At 38.9% G+C, this 16,219-nt stretch overlaps 1 protein-coding gene across 1 annotated transcript in view; it reads left to right on the forward strand.

The window, feature by feature from the left end:
• The window catches only part of LOC125465438 (serine/threonine-protein kinase N2-like), a 53,682-nt gene extending 38,110 nt beyond the window's left edge, over positions 1 to 15,572 (forward strand). The window contains exons 15-22 of the mRNA XM_048558965.2: positions 859 to 950; positions 3,833 to 4,009; positions 6,672 to 6,734; positions 7,385 to 7,461; positions 10,891 to 11,033; positions 12,996 to 13,103; positions 13,220 to 13,300; positions 13,444 to 15,572. Of these exons, the coding sequence (XP_048414922.2) occupies positions 859 to 950; positions 3,833 to 4,009; positions 6,672 to 6,734; positions 7,385 to 7,461; positions 10,891 to 11,033; positions 12,996 to 13,103; positions 13,220 to 13,300; positions 13,444 to 13,644 (942 nt within the window). The 3' untranslated portion in view covers positions 13,645 to 15,572. The remainder of the gene's footprint in view (positions 1 to 858; positions 951 to 3,832; positions 4,010 to 6,671; positions 6,735 to 7,384; positions 7,462 to 10,890; positions 11,034 to 12,995; positions 13,104 to 13,219; positions 13,301 to 13,443) is intronic.
• Positions 15,573 to 16,219: the final 647 nt, after the last annotated feature.

Raw genomic sequence — 16,219 nt, forward strand, 5'->3', positions numbered from 1 at the left:
TCCCAAATTAAACCACCTTTTGGAAATATTTAACACTAACTGTGTAGCTTATTCTAAATTAACTAGTTTCATTCCTCAGCACATTGAACACTGGTTTATTATGCATCTTAAACGTACTATGTTGAATATTCTGTTAGAGATGAGTTGTATGTGATTTTTCTGGCAAGGGTTGCCTTGCTTGACTTGGACAAACTCTCTTCTGTACTTTTCCTTGGCTGATAACAACAAGAATTATTGTCTGTTTACTCTCCCAAACGTCTGTCCTTTTAACCATCTTCTTATTGCAGTTATTTTCTTGACAATTTTTGTCTTGTATTCCATTTTAAAAGCCCCTCTTTAACAAATAACATGCCCTTGTTCTGCTCTCCTGCTTCGCATACCACACTGCACTATGGTAAGAATGACTTACTGAAAGCCGGGCAAGATAGCTAATTTCTTAATGTTCAGACTCTGGGATTAACAGTTCATATTTGGTATTTTCTAACCACTTTTCCAAACTCATTAGAATCCATAGCCGAGATAATGGGAACTGCAGATGCTGGAGAATCTGAGATAACAGATCTTGGTTTCAAGTTTATCTGTTTAAGCATCTGAACCAGATGGTCCCGGTTTCTTGCTTGGCTTGTGCTGTGTCTGAATCAGGGTGGATTCTGGTCACTTAGAAACGGTATAGCTGAGCGCTTGTCCATAGATTCAAGAGAAGCATATTCATAGCTCCCATGCATCTTAATTAAAAATGTCTATATGTGTAAAACTGTGATTTAAGACAAGTTGGCACTCTAATATCCACTTGTATATCTCAGATATTTGGAACTCCCTTTCAATTCCTGTACTTTTAACTGACTTTCTCTATCCTAGGTGTTGCTTGCTCAACATAAATTGGCAAAGAAAATGTTTGCTATTAAAGCCTTGAAGAAAGGAAATGTAGTGTCTCGTGATGAAATAGACAGGTGGGTGTCTGATACCTGTAAAACAGACGTTTTTTTTCCTCTCCTCTTGATTTCCTCTATCGTCACCCTAGGCAGTGATTTTGTGGAAGGGGACGGTGCCAGCAGCATTAGTTGCCCAATTAACCTGAGTAAATTCATGAGTATTGGCTACCATTCTTACAGCTTGACTCGTGTGTGATTTGCTGCTGAACTGTCAACATTAACAAGTGTTGGATTCAGACTTGATTTTGAAAGCATTTGACTCCCACAGCATCAAAAAGTTGACATTATTACATGTAGGTTTCAGCTTTGTGTTTAAATAAATAAATAAATAAATAAATAAATAACTAGAAACACCCTGCTTGAAAAAAGCGTCTAGGATTTTAAAGCCCATGCAGTTGAATAGCTGGCCAAAATCAAGCCCAACTCCCACTAATGTGGGCAATTTTGGCTGTTGATTATTAGTTTTTAATACTCTGAACCTGAGATCAATTAAGCCAACAAGAATGGGAATGGAATCTGGATCTTCTGTTATGTGCCTGATAAATCAGTGATCTACTGGTAGAGTGAGTAGGTAATACAGAAAATTAGTTACATTGTGACTATAAACTGTGCCAATATGGGACAAGTTAATCGTTCCTGGATCTTGATGTTTATCCCCTTCTCCCTCGTGGCATATCTTTTGGGAAGTTCAAACTAAAAATAATTCCTACAATTGTTTTGGTGTAGGACAGTCATAATTGGTCATGTATCCAAACTGTAACCCTAAGACAACCCTTGAAACTGTTTAATTCATAGCTGATACTGATTCACGTGTTCTAAACTTTGCAATGATTGCTCACTTGAGAGTTCTCTGCCGTACCATTGTAGGAAAGCTATGGAGTAGTGTAAAATTATCCCCATGGGAAGGGAGGTGTGAATAAAAAGGGAATATCTGAGCACATTGATCACCTCTGTGTCTAGCTGTAATTAATTTTTGAAGCTCAATTAAAAATTTGTTTTCTCTGGCCTTTGGATTCTAGAGCTGCTTAACTTGACACAATATCATAATGAGTGAGGCCAGGCAGATGGACTGCCTAATTTTCATGCTTCAGCTAACGTGTTCAATATTGAGCCGTTCATGATGAATTGATTTCTCCTATTGAGGATAGGGTTGGTGCTTCTGGCTTGTAGTGGTCTCATTTGCTGTAGCTGCAAGAATAGTTATTCATGACATTTAAACATTGTTGGGAAGGCCAGCATTTCTTGCCCATTCGTAATTGGCCTTGAAGGTGGTTGCTCACCTCCACCTTTGAACTTCTATTAATTATAGTGAAAGTATGCCCACAGTACAAATGGGGAAGGTTTTTGAGGATTTTGACCCAGCAAAGGTGAAGGAACTGCATTATATTGTTACAAGTCAGATGGTGTGGGTCCTGCGGGGAAGATTTTTCAGATGGTGGTATTTGCATGCGTCTATTGCCCTTGGTGGTAAAGGTCATTAGTTTAGAAGGTGAGGTTGAAGGAGCCTTGTTACAATGCACCTTGTGGATAGTACACACTGGTTGCCACTATTTGACTGTGTTTTGGAGGCTGCTCAATTTTTGGGTTACTTTTTGATCTGGATTGAGCTCCTTGTGTTGGTGGAGCTGCACTCATGCAATTGGAAAACATTCCATTACATTTCTTGAATCATGCCTTTTTTAAAATAGTAAAAAGACTTTAAGAAGTTGAGAGATGAATTACTTGCTGCATAATTCCCAGCCTTTGTCATGATCTTGTTGCTTCAGTTTTTGTATGGTTAGTCCAGATAATTTTTCTGGTCAATAATAATCTCTCTGGGTGTAGGTGTTGACTTAGTAGTGGTACTGTTACTGAATATCATTTGAAACAGTTACATTTTCTTGTTGGCGATAGTCATTGGCTGTTACTTAAATGGCAAATAATAGTCACACCATATATTTGCCCAAGCTTGCAGGGTTCTTGTGCTAAAGGGTGTTGCTCCCACCTTTAGACTGATAGGCACAGTCATGTTTAGAACATCTTTAAACAGGTTGATTTAGAAAATATCTATCAGCCCAATCCTGAATATTGTCCAGGTTTTTGGTGAATGCAGACACGTGGCTGCTTAAGAATCTGAAGAATTGAAAATGGTACTGAACAATTCAACATCAATCAGCAGTGAACCTCTGACCTAGGTTGGACCTGGAAACTACCTTCAAAAGCTCCTGCAGTGATGTCCTGGGTCAGAGATAACTGATGTCTGCTAACCACAACTACTTCCTTTTGTGATGGGTATGACTCCAACAGTGGAGATTTACCTCCCAAATCCCATTGACTAAAATTTGTACTGCTTGAAGCATACTTACTCATGCTGCTTTGATGTTGAGGGTAGTGTCACCCCGGTAAGGTTTGTCTGCATTTGGACCAAAGCCTTTATCATCTGGACCTGAGCTACTCTGGCATAATATAGCAACAAACAAATCACTTTGGGTTAAGTGTTACTTCATAGCACTTCCAACAAGATCTTCCATTACTCTGCAAATTGAATTTATTGGGTTGGTTTTATCCTGCTTTTTTGTGGACAGGATACATGTGGACAATTCCCACACTAACAGGTAGATGTCAGTGTTGTAGCTGTACTCTCATAACTACAAAGAGGGTGATAAAAACTCTTATGAAAAATAATCACAAACTAGACATGAAAGGTGTGAGAAATGCTTTAACAATTTTAAAGGTGAATGTTTCACAGTATATTTTGTGTATGGAAATAAATTCACTCAAGTTCAGTGAACTCTTAATCTAATCATCAAATGATAATTATATCAAATTAAATTGCTATTTGATTTTCTAAAATGTGTACATAAGTGAAGATTACTGAACTGAAAAATTCAACCTTGGTAAAAATGCTTTCTATTTTATAGCCTAATGTGTGAGAAGCGCATCTTTGAAACAGTTAGCTCTGTGCAGCATCCTTTCCTTGTGAACCTCTTTGCCTGCTTTCAAACTACAAATCACGTTTGTTTTGTGATGGAGTATGCACCTGGAGGAGACCTAATGATGCATATTCGTTCCAATGTCTTCTCTGAACCCCAAGCTAGGTAAGTGCTCCATGAGAATGAAATTCAATCCCATGTAATGCACTTGTGATATGGACTATCCATCATTCAGGTAAAAGGGGATACTGTAGGGTTGCAGTTGCAGTTACATTACTGGACTCTGTAAATCAGAGCTTGCTGCAGTGTTCCAGGGAAGTTCAATGCAAGCTGGAAGAACACCACCTCATTTTCCACTTGGGGACCCTGCAGCCCTCCAGACTCCATATCGAGTTCAATAATTTTAGGGTTTAAACTCTCCCATGCCCCAGCCCCCTACCCCACACACCAGGCCTTGTTACCACATAGCCTGCCATTACACACCACCTGCTGTTAGTCTGTAATAGTGCCCACCAACAACTATTCACCCTCCCAGCCTGATTTGTTATCAACTCTGTCTGTCCAACTGCTCTTCTCTCTCTTTAGGCTCTATCCTATCGTTTACACCCTATCCCCCTCCCTTTTTTCTGCATATAAACTGACGTTTTCCCAGCCACCACCAGTTCTGAGGGAGGGTCATTGGACCTAAAACGTTAACTCTGTTTTTTCCCTTAGAGACTTGGACTAATAATCTTAAAAACTTACCAATAAAATTGAAGCTTTCAGATTGTGATTAAGACCCAACTGATTCTCAAATGTTTTTGCTTCGAAGAAAAGAAAATCTGCCTGTACTTGTCTATCTGATGTGATTTTTTTTGAGTACTTACTTTTGAGTTACTTACTCAAAAAAACGTCAAAAATCTAGAGAATTAAACAAGAGAGACTTACAAAAAATGAAACCAGATGGATCCAACACACCACGCTTCTATGGACTACCAAAAATTCACAAACCAGGAGCCCCCCTCAGACCCATAGTCTTGCTACCTGGAATACCAACATACAGATTAGCCAAGGAACTACACCAAAAGACTAAAACACCTAGTAGAAGACTCGCGCCACTCCATTCACTCCACCCAAGAATTCCTGAACACCAAAGACACCAAGATAGAAGATGAAATAATGGTCTCCTTTGACGTAACAGCCCTGTTCACATCCATCAACATCAACCTGGCCAAAGAAACACTGACTACACTATTAAAAGAACAGAAGACACATACACCAGACACCATCAACCTCATCAGCAAGGACAACATCAAGCTAGTGGACCTATGCCTTACCACCCATTTCACTTTCAATAACAAAACCTACGGACAAACCAACGGAACACCCATGGGATCTCTGATATCACGGTTCTTAGCAGAGGCAGTAATGAAGAGACTCGAACAAACAGCTCTGCCAATCATCCAACCCAAACTTTGGGTTGGAAATGTGGAATGACACCTTTGTCATCACTAAACAAAACAAATTAGAGGAAACCTTCAAGACCATCAATAATACCCTTACTGGCATAACATTCACAAAAGAGGAGGAAACCAACAACAAACTGCCATTCCTAGATGTCACAGTAGAGCGAACAGTCAATGGGGAACTTCAAACCAGCGTCTACAGGAAAACAACACATACGGACCAAATACTGAACTACAGGAGCAACCATCCCAACACCCACAAACGAAACTGCATTAGAACATTATTCCAACGAGCCACCACACACTGCAGCACAGAGGAACTGCGAAGAGCAGAAGAAAATCACCTATACAGCGTATTCAAAAAGAACGGGTACCCAATGAACACAGTCTGCCGTTTTTTTTTTTTTCCTCCCTCTCAGCAGCAAACAAACAGACAAAACGGGCTCAGAAACCACAACCACTCTCCCCTACATCAAAGACATTTCAGAAATGACTGCCAGACTACTCGGACCTAACCCACCAACACACTAAAACAGCAGCTAATGAACGTAAAAGACCCTATACAGACAACAAGCAAAATGAACGTCATCTACAAAATACCCTGCAAGAACTTGTGACAAACACTACATTGGACAAACGGGCAGAAAACTAGCCACCAGGATACATGAACATCAACTAGCCACAAAAAGACATGACCCACTATCACTGGTATCCTTACATACAGATGAGGAAGGACACCACTTTGATAGGGACAACATATCCATCCTAGGACAAGCCAAACAGACACGCATGAGAATTCCTAGAGGCAAGGCATTCCAACCGGAATTCCATCATCAAACACATTGATATGGAACCCATCTACCGCCCTCTGAGAAAAGAACAGGAAATGACATCACCAACCCAAGGAAACCTAAACAGATAAATAGAAAGCGGGACATAACACCAGCGCTTCGTCGGAGGCTCACTGATGATGTTACCTAGAATGGTGACGAAATGTGTGAAAACTAACCTTCCAGCTCAGCAAGCAAACTCACATCCAGAAACTCAACCTGAGCTACAAATCCTCTCAAAACTCACTGCTGTAGTTATCTTTTAGGTGCACTTTGGGCATTTGAGGTTGGGCGATTAAATGATGGCCTAACCAACAATGCTTATATCTCTAACAAATTTTAAAACACAAATCAGAATTAAAATGATGCATTGAAAGCATATTAAATGGCAGAATGGAATTTTTAGACTGAATTTGACTTTCTTGTGAATAATTTCCAGAACAATGCTGCCTTAATTGCAGATAGGTTTGATAAGAATTTGTCAACTGTGTCCATTTACCAATGTAGTCAAATTCACTTTAATTAGTTAGGTGATATTTTGTGTCTTTGCAGATTTTATGCCGCTTGTGTTATCCTTGGATTGCAATTTCTACACCAGAAAGATATAGTTTACAGGTAACTGCTTTAAGTTCACCATTGGTCTTGTTTAACTCTTCAATCATTTTAAGAAAAATTTGTGTATATAAAGTTGAACTTTTAAAAATGCTTCATTAAAAACACCTGGACTCTCTACAGGATTGGAAGTTCACATACTAATCAGGGCTGCTATTTGCAGTTTTTGAGAAACTTGGCAATTTCCATCCTAGCCACTAGATGGAGGTCTCTGCTGGGCTGGAAGTTTGGCTTGACAGCAAGGGCAGTGGGGGGAACAGTTACACTCCTGCAGTTTCACAAAGATATATGGATCTTAAGTGTGGGAATAATTCTGTGGCAATTAATTCTTTTTGCTGAAGTTGAGCTTGAGGGAAATTTCTGATAAAAAGAGAAGGCTGATGGATTGCAAGTGTGAATCTGCATCCTACGTCCACTGACCATTGTAGTATGCTGTGCCGACACTTTATCAGATCGTCAGTGTTTTAGTTTTTAAAAATTCATTAGTGTTGGCATTTTAGACAACTTCAAAATTCTGTATTGCTGGAAGTGTCTTCTGAGGAAATGACTGATGACTTGTCAGAATGTATGTAATTTATGTAACTTTCATTTTAACTGCAATAAACATAACTAGATCTGAAACTGCCTAGGTATTCACCTCTTGTCTTTCACAGGGATCTGAAATTGGACAATTTATTGATGGATGCCGAAGGTTATATTAAAATTGGTGACTTTGGGCTCTGTAAAGAAGGTAAAATGCTTTGTTTCCTATTAAGTAAGCAAACTGTTTCATCATGCATTGTTTATCATGAAGCTCTTATCAAAGGTATGAAGCCCAAAAAGTGTTCTTTCCTCACATACTGATCAGCTATGAATTCCTCTTTTTGTTTTCTTTCTTTCTTTTTAATTCTGAATAATGGTCCATTAGTTTCCCTCATTGTGGAGCGGATAGAGGACTTCCCAGTATAAGTATTACATCATGCTAACTGAAAATGTTCTATTAATTGATACCCACTTCCAGCATTTGAAAGGGTTGAGTAGAAAGCAGTCAATGGCCCATTTCTGGTCAGTGAGTCCTGCTGGGTAGGCATTGGTATACTGATTGTTGAATGAAAGAACGTTGTGCCTCCATAGTTGAATAGCCAGGCGTTACTCACCTGTCTATGCTCTATAAAACAACGAATATGTACGAGTAAGTTATCAGTCTATTGCAGAATCACACCCCCCGGTCAGAGTCAAATCTATAAAGAGTAAAAGGGAATCCTCTGAGAAGGAAAAGTGTCTCTTTCTTACAAGAAGGTATTGGATCAAGAAAGTCGACTGCAAAAAGAGATTAGGTTGATGTGGACTTAAGCCAAAGGCTGACTTTTTGAATTTTTACTGTTATGAGTTAAACCAAAAATGACTTCTTTACCTAAGGAGGGCTGTTAGAGAACAGCGCAGATGATACGTGGAAGCTTTTGTAAGATACTCAGCAGGTTGCAACTGTGGTTCATATTGTCCTATTCACTGACTGATAGGACCGAATCAAAGAGTGGCTCTAACAAAAATTGTCTTAGCATAGAAACTTAGAAAATTGGAGCACACACAGGCCCTTCAAGCCTGACTCTATGATCCTTCCACTGATTTCTATGTGCTCTGCTATTAAATCGTTTATTATGGATTCTAGCAACTTTCCCCACTAACAACATCGCATTGACTGACGGGTCTCTAAGTCCCTGTTTCCTCTCTACCTTGTTTTTTTTAAATGGAGGGGTTATGTTAGCCACCCTCTATTCTATAGGAACTGTTCCAGAGCCTTGGAAAATGACCACTAGTGCATTCATTCTAGGGCCACTTCTGTGAGTATTGTGGGATGCAGATTATCAGGCTTTGGGGATTCATCAACATTCAGTCCTGTTTAATTTCCCCAACGCAGTTTCTCTACAAATGCCAATTTCCTTCAATTCCTGTCTGTTGCTAAAACAGCATTTGTAGTTTTTTTTTTGTGTTCTCCTTTGTAATCAGTGACAAGTATATATTTAGTTGGTCAGCTTTTTCTTTGTTCCCCATTATAAATACCCTGGTCCCTGACTGTGACGGACTTAACATTTGACATTACCAACCTTTTTCTCTTTGCATACCTATAGGAACTTATACAATCAGTTTTATTTTGTTTCCCATTTTGCTTTTGCACCAGACAGGAATGAACAATTGTTGCAGTTCACCCTTGCGCTCTGAATGGTTGCCATTACTTTTCCACTGTCATCCATTAAGCAAAATTTCCCAAACTATCATATCCAATTTGCACCTCCTACTTTGAGTCTGAACCATAGTCTCGGAATCAACAACAACTGTCTCTCCCAACTTGAAGAATTCTTCTTATCGTCACTCACCCCAAAGGGTGTAACAACTAGATTGCCTGTTCTTTGGTTAGCTTCTCCAAAGCACTGGTCCAGAAAACCAGCCCGTGAACACTCCTAGAACTTCTCCTTGGTAATTTGATTTGTCCAATATACATGCAGATTAAAGTCACCCATAATCACTGATGTACCTTTTTATTGTAAACTTCTCTAATTTCCTGTTTAATGTCATTTCCAACACCAGCCCCACAGTTTGGTCTATATACAACCCCATTAATTTCTTTTTTTGCCCCATGGTGTTTCTCAGCTCTACCCACATAGATTCCACATCAAAATGATCGTAGTTCTTCACTATAATTTCTTCTCTAACCAGTAATATAACTCTACCATCTCTTTTTTTACCTTTTTTTGTTGTCTGTCCTTCCTAAACACTGAATACCACCTGGATGTTCAGTTCCCATCCCTGGTCACCCTGCTTGTGTCTATTATCCTGACTGTATATCTGTTTTCATCTATTTGTACTTTGAATTCATCTAATTTATTGCAAACGTTCCACAAAGCTGTAAGGCTTGTCTTTGTAACATTATTTGACCTGTTCACTTTTTTTTCCACCATGTCCCTTTTTTTAATACTAACTCTTGATTTCTTCTGTATTATTTTTCTTCATCCCCTGTCTGTCTTTTGCTCTTATTCTTGATCCACCTTCCTCTGACACCTTGCATAGGTTCCCATCTCCCTGCCATTTGGTTTAAAGCCTCCTCAACCACCTGAGCAAATACTAACTCTAGGATGTTCGTCCAGGCCCTGCCAGGTATCAGAAGACACCAGGTTTTAGTCTAACAAGTTTATTTGAAATCACAAGTTTTCGGAGTGTTGCTCCCTTCTTCGGGTGAAATGAGAGAGAAGCACTCGGGCGAAGAGATCAAAAAATCGTATAAAGTGGAATGTTGACAGGCTGAATAAAAGGTCAATGCAGATGATCAAGAGTGTCAAATGGTGTGAGTAAAGTGTCGACAGCTGAATAACGAGTGAAGGGATGACCTATAATCTGATTAAATGAGGTAGAGAGATGATTACAAAAAATTAAAAATAAAATGTGGAGCTGGAGACAAACTAAATGACTGGAATAATATGACACATATACGAGTCTCATTCCAAGGGTCTAACCAAAGTAATGAGTAATCCAAAACAGTACAAACTAATTGAGGTAGATCATAAGTATCTATCAAGTGATGGTGTCAAAACAAAACAGTAAGGAAGATTTTACAGATAACAGAACAGTGCAGTGGGACATGTAGCTCAGCAGGAACCCAAGATCACGGTTGAGGCCATGTTCATGCTTACGGACCTTGGCCGTCAGTTTCTGCTTGGCAACTCTGCATTGTTGTGTATCTCTGAGGATGCTTACCCAAAAATCGGAGGCTGAATATCCTTGACTGCTGAAGTGTTCCCCAATTGGGAGGGCACATTCTGTCTGGCGATTTGCATGGTGTTCATTTGTCTATTGTGATAGAGTCTGCCTATTCTTGCCAATGTACCATGTCTTGCTTGCAGCGTATGAGGTAGGTGACATTTGGCCAAGTTACCCCAGTCCACACCAGCACCTCCACATCATGGCTACCCAGGTGTAATCTGTCTAATTTGTACTGGTCCCACGTTCTCCAGAACTGGTTCCAATGCCCCAGAAATCTGAAATACAGCCCCAACCTTTTGATCACTGATACTACTGAAGGTGAAAGAACTAAATGTTTTCAAGGACACACTCCTAGGCTGTTGTTTTCTATATGTGTGACTTAGTTTCTTTCTAATACACTTAATTGAAGTGCATCTGTTTGCAGGAATGGGTTCTGGCGATTGCACAAACACATTTTGTGGAACTCCTGAGTTCTTGGCTCCAGAGGTGCTGACTGAGACCTCATACACGCGAGCCGTTGACTGGTGGGGTCTGGGCGTCCTTATTTATGAAATGCTGGTGGGAGAGGTAAGATCTTTGTTTCTCAAAGCAGTGTGTTGCACAGGTTAATACCTGCAATGGACCACTAGATGGGAAAGTGCATTTCAATGACGTAAGAAATTTACAAATGTATATGGGTAGGTTAGGTGAATGGGCCAAAATTTGGTAGATGAAGTTTAATTGGGGATAAGTGCAGGGTTATCTGTTTTGGTTGGAGGAATATAAAGGCAACCCAGTATCTTAAATGGAGAGAGACTTCAGAGAGCTCTGGTGCAGAGGGTATCCTTATGCATGAATCACAAAATTATTATGCATGTAGCTAATAAAGAAGGCAAATGGAATATTGCCATTTATTTTGAAGAAATAAAGGAGAAAAGCAGGAAAGTGTTGCTGCAACTGTACAAGACAAAAGTGAGACCGTATGTGGAGTATTGCTTACAATCTGATCCCCTTACTCAAGGAGAGGTGTAGTAGTCTTGTAGGAGGTTCAGTGGACTGATTCCAGAGATAAGGAGTTTGTCTTATGAAGAGAGATTAAGTAGTTTAGGCCTATACTCTCCAGTGTCCAGAGGAATGAGGGGGGATCTAATTTGATGTATATAAGATGCTAAAGGAAATTGACGAGGTTGTCATAAAGAGGATGCTCCTCATATGGGGCAATCTAGAATGAGAGATTATAATTTTAGGATTAGGGATAGCAGAAAAATAAATGAGAAATTATTTCGCTCGAAGGTTGTAAATCTGTGGAATTTACTACCCCACAGTACTCCTGGATACTGGGGCATTGAGGAGAGACTTTTAATGAGAAATGGGCTGAAGGTTATGGAGAATAGGCAGGGAAGTAGAGTTGAGGCAGAGATGAGATCTGCCATAATAGTATCAAATGGGGGAGCAGGCTCAAAGGGCTGATTTGCCTATTCCTGCTAATTCTTATACTCTTATTTTCCTATGATATATGGTTTTGAATTTCAGCTATGGCAAGGAGCTGACACTATAGGGAAAATGGTGAGGGGTGTGTGTGTGTGTCTTGTCCTTGCAGGTTGTTTGCCAAGTGAACAGTTGGGAGAATGTTAATCAAAATTTGGTCAATATTGCATACAATCACAGAATGTTTATATCACTGGACTAATAATCTAGAGATGATAGTTCCATTATAACAGCTGGGGAATGTAAATTCAGTGAAATAAAAATACATTTCAATTTAAAAGTTAGTACCAGAACTTACTGGACTATTGTAAAAGTCAGAGATAATGGGAACTGCAGATGCTGGAGAATCCAAGATAATAAAGTGTGAAGCTGGATGAACACAGCAGGCCAAGCAGCATCCCAGGAGCACAAAAGCTGATGTTTCGGGTCTAGAAGGGTCTAGGCCCGAAACGTCAGCTTTTGCGCTCCTGGGATGCTGCTTGGCCTGCTGTGTTCATCCAGCTTCACACTTTATTATATTGTAAAGGTCAATTTGGTTCAGCAGTTGGGGAATGAAACCTGCTGCCTTTGTGTAATCTATCTGATATGTAACTCCAGACTTTCAGCATTGCTAGTCATTCTCTGAACTTGATAGCTGTTTCTGATTGAACTACTTCAGCAAGCTATGTTAGATTGCAGTGGCTCAAGGAGATGCTCGCCATCAGCTTGAGGGAAATTGGGGATGAGCAGAAAATGCTGACCTTGTGTGTCCCTACATCACATGATTTTCTATTTAAAAGACTTTAACAATATTTAAGAAGGCAGGTAGATCTACTGTAGCTTTCTAATGTGATTCTTGAGCCCTTTTATTATGTGATTAACTTGAATTTTAAAATAAATTTTTATTCTTTGGTATAACTTTATGAATTAAACTCATCAGCAGTTAAACTTGTAGTAATAAAAGTGGAAGCATTATTACGTTTACACATTTATTTCATTAATTAGCTCCTACCATTGCGTTTTGTCTATCCACCCTGTTCGCTAGATTACAGAAAGTGATTGTGTGCTGTTGGTTACTTACAGTGTCCTTTTCCAGGAGATGATGATGATGAGATTTTTGACAGCATTGTCAATGATGAAGTCTGCTACCCACAATTCCTTTCTACAGAGGCTATTTCAATGATGAGAAAGGTCAGTCTGACAGAGCTGCAACACTGTCTGTGTAGAGGTTATCAGAAGAGGTTAGTTTATGTGAAAAGTAAGTTTTTAAGGAGTTCCATGTCACTTTTATCCCCCTCATTGTTCAGCTTCTGAGAAAGAATCCAGAATGTCGCTTGGGGGCTGGTGATCAGGATGCGGAAGATGTGAAAAAGGAGCTGTTTTTCAAGGTTAGTGAAAAATACACATTTGATGTACATTTGAGTATAATTTGGTGCTCTTGCTTGCTGTCCTGCATAGTTTTCATTTGTCGATTATTTTTTTTAAACTCTTTGCCTGTACATACTAATTCATTTATAACTTTGTTCCGCAGGAAATGGATTGGGAAGCCCTGTTAGCTCGAAGAGCAATACCGCCATTTATTCCAAAAATAAGGAGCCCATTTGATGTCCAGAACTTTGATGATGAGTTCACATCCCAGAGACCAATCCTTTCTCCATTTTCTGATTTCCAGCCACTAACTTCACAGGAACAGGCACTGTTTGAAGGGTTTGACTCTGTAGTTGATCCTTAACAAGGAGACTGACCTGTACGATTTGAATGCACTATCATGACATAGCTTAAGAATGCTGACTATTTACTGTAAGTTGAATTGAAGCTCTTGTGGCTACAAAGTTTTTGAGAAATTTGGTGCTTCACTGATGGTAGCCTGAACACTTTATTCAAAATGTAATTTCCAAGGTGACCAGAACACTGGACTTGAGTTTCATTTTGTGAATGCATTTTATTTTCTTATGCTATAATCAACGTGTGAACTTTAATCATTACACCAAAATAATAAGGTTGTTCAGCATTTTGGCAATTAATAATGCACAATAGTGTTGGGAAGGTATGTCTCCTGAGGTAACTGAGGCACTTGTATTGTGATAAATGAGCCAAATCAATGTTAAATTCATATGTTTGCTAGATCAAAGTTTTTTTTTAAACTTAAACATTCAAAATTGTTGATGTCTGAAAAAAGTAATCCCAACACTGGCCTCCTGTTTTAAAGAAATTCCATTGTAAGTGGAGATTTCTGCTACAGGCACTTTTCCACAGTTTTGAATCTATCTGGGAAATATTTGTAGTAATAAGTTGTATGTACCTTTTTGTCCCCACCGCCTCAACATTCCTGCCTCATTCAACCATTGATCTTCAACATCTGCCATTGTCTTTGTTCTGCAATCCGAAATACAGGGCTTAACTTACTGCAGCAAGACCTGGCTACATTCATTTTTCCCTTGCTATTAATAGTGCTTTACAATGAGGACTGGGCCTTACCAATTATTTTGGGCAAATTTGGATGTGAATTGAAAGAATTTGAACTTTTTATAATGTTGTTGTCACACTAAAACTTCACCAGATCAGTTATAAAATATGCTATTTGTCCAGGTGGACATTAAATATTTATAAGAGCTTTGTTCACATCCTCCCTCCACTTCCCACTTATAGACTTGGAAGTATATTTTTCTGCTTTTTCTTAAAAAAAACTTTTTTTTCCACTCTGGGACCTCTCTGAATATATTCAAGTGGTCTTCTTTTTGCTTACATTTTGGGATGACAATTTTGGTTTACTTGTCTTTTCTTCCTGAGCAGATAATACAGGTTGGAGACGATTGCACCGATTTCTATGGATGATATAAAGAGAGTCTGGTGGGTGCCCAGGTTTGCTCTGACTTTCTTTTTCCTGACCTGGGGGAAGAGGTTAACTCCATATCTGGAGAAATGCAGTTGATTCTAGGAATTGCTTATTTATTTGTTTAAGCTTCAGTTTGTTACCTTTTGTATGCCTTACTCTTGCGGAGTATGTTCATATACCTTGGATTTATGGGGGATACAGCTCCTTTTTAAAATACTGCACTTAACTTTAAACGTCCATTTCTAATATCTTCCTCTAAGTTATTTCACTTCGGTTCATAACTTCTGAGCATTCAATTAAACACATTTATAAAATTAGTAGGGGTATTGATATTAAATGACCCTGAATGAAAGAAAGATGTGATCTAAAGCTTACCCCATATTGGCTTTTCTGATCTTGATCTCCTGCCTGTGGAAAGCTAGATATTACAAAGGAAGTGAAGAAAAATGTCTGGAGCAAATTCGTTTTGGGTCAGTGCTAAATATTCTGAGCAATGCTTTGGAAGCAGACAGGTAGCCTCACTTCTATTCCAAGGAATGAGCTAGGAGGAACTATTTAATTCTTCAGATCGCAAAAAAAATTCCAAAAATCAGAAGTATTGCTTTATGAAGAAAAACTCAAATATTTGCATAAATATCTATTTAATCTAAAGTACATTATTTAAGACTAGTTTTATATGGAAAGACTATGGAATTTTTAAGCACAATGCCGTTCATATTTATTGTAACTTATGTCTTGTATTATATGAATGATTCACTGCAGTAAAATAAAGGGAATTAACCGTCCATTCCTGAGTATCAATTAATCCATAGATTTCAAGCAACTCCTCTATTGTTTCTTTATAGAAACACCAATGGCAACAGAGGGAAAAATATGTTGAACAATGTATCTTTGGTTTTGGTTTCAATTTTTTTTGAGAAAGTCAAATAGAACTCTATAAAGATTATTCTGTACCATGTGATCTTTACACAATTTCAAGAACTTGTCCAATTCCCTCTTGAAGTTAGCATCCACCATGTGGGCTAGCTACAAATTTGAGACTTGTTGCTTTCCTCAAGAAAACAGCAACCCAAAATATAGATTGAACTTGTGACTCCCATCTCCATTCTGTTAATATGAAATAATTTTAATCAGCCCCACTTGTGGTTACTATCAATTCCCAGCAACAGGAGATGCAATCAGAGTGCAAACATCATACTTCATATTTTAAGTTATCATCCTCAACAACTCTGACCTCCCACCATTTTCCATATGTTCCTCTACAGTTCATTATGGGTATTGGACACTCCTAGTTCCACAAGCTTTGGTTTGCTGCCAACAACTTCTCACATGCATCTTCAGTGTGTATCAATGGTTCATCCTTGACTTCTTCCTGTTTGTACCACATGGTATCTCTTCCAGCTGTCCAAACTCTGCTCCTACATAAATTGGCTCAAAATGCATTTATGTTAAAATTATATTTCCTCAAACT

The sequence above is a fragment of the Stegostoma tigrinum genome, chromosome 29 (assembly GCF_030684315.1).
Source record: "Stegostoma tigrinum isolate sSteTig4 chromosome 29, sSteTig4.hap1, whole genome shotgun sequence".
NCBI lineage: Eukaryota > Metazoa > Chordata > Chondrichthyes > Orectolobiformes > Stegostomatidae > Stegostoma > Stegostoma tigrinum.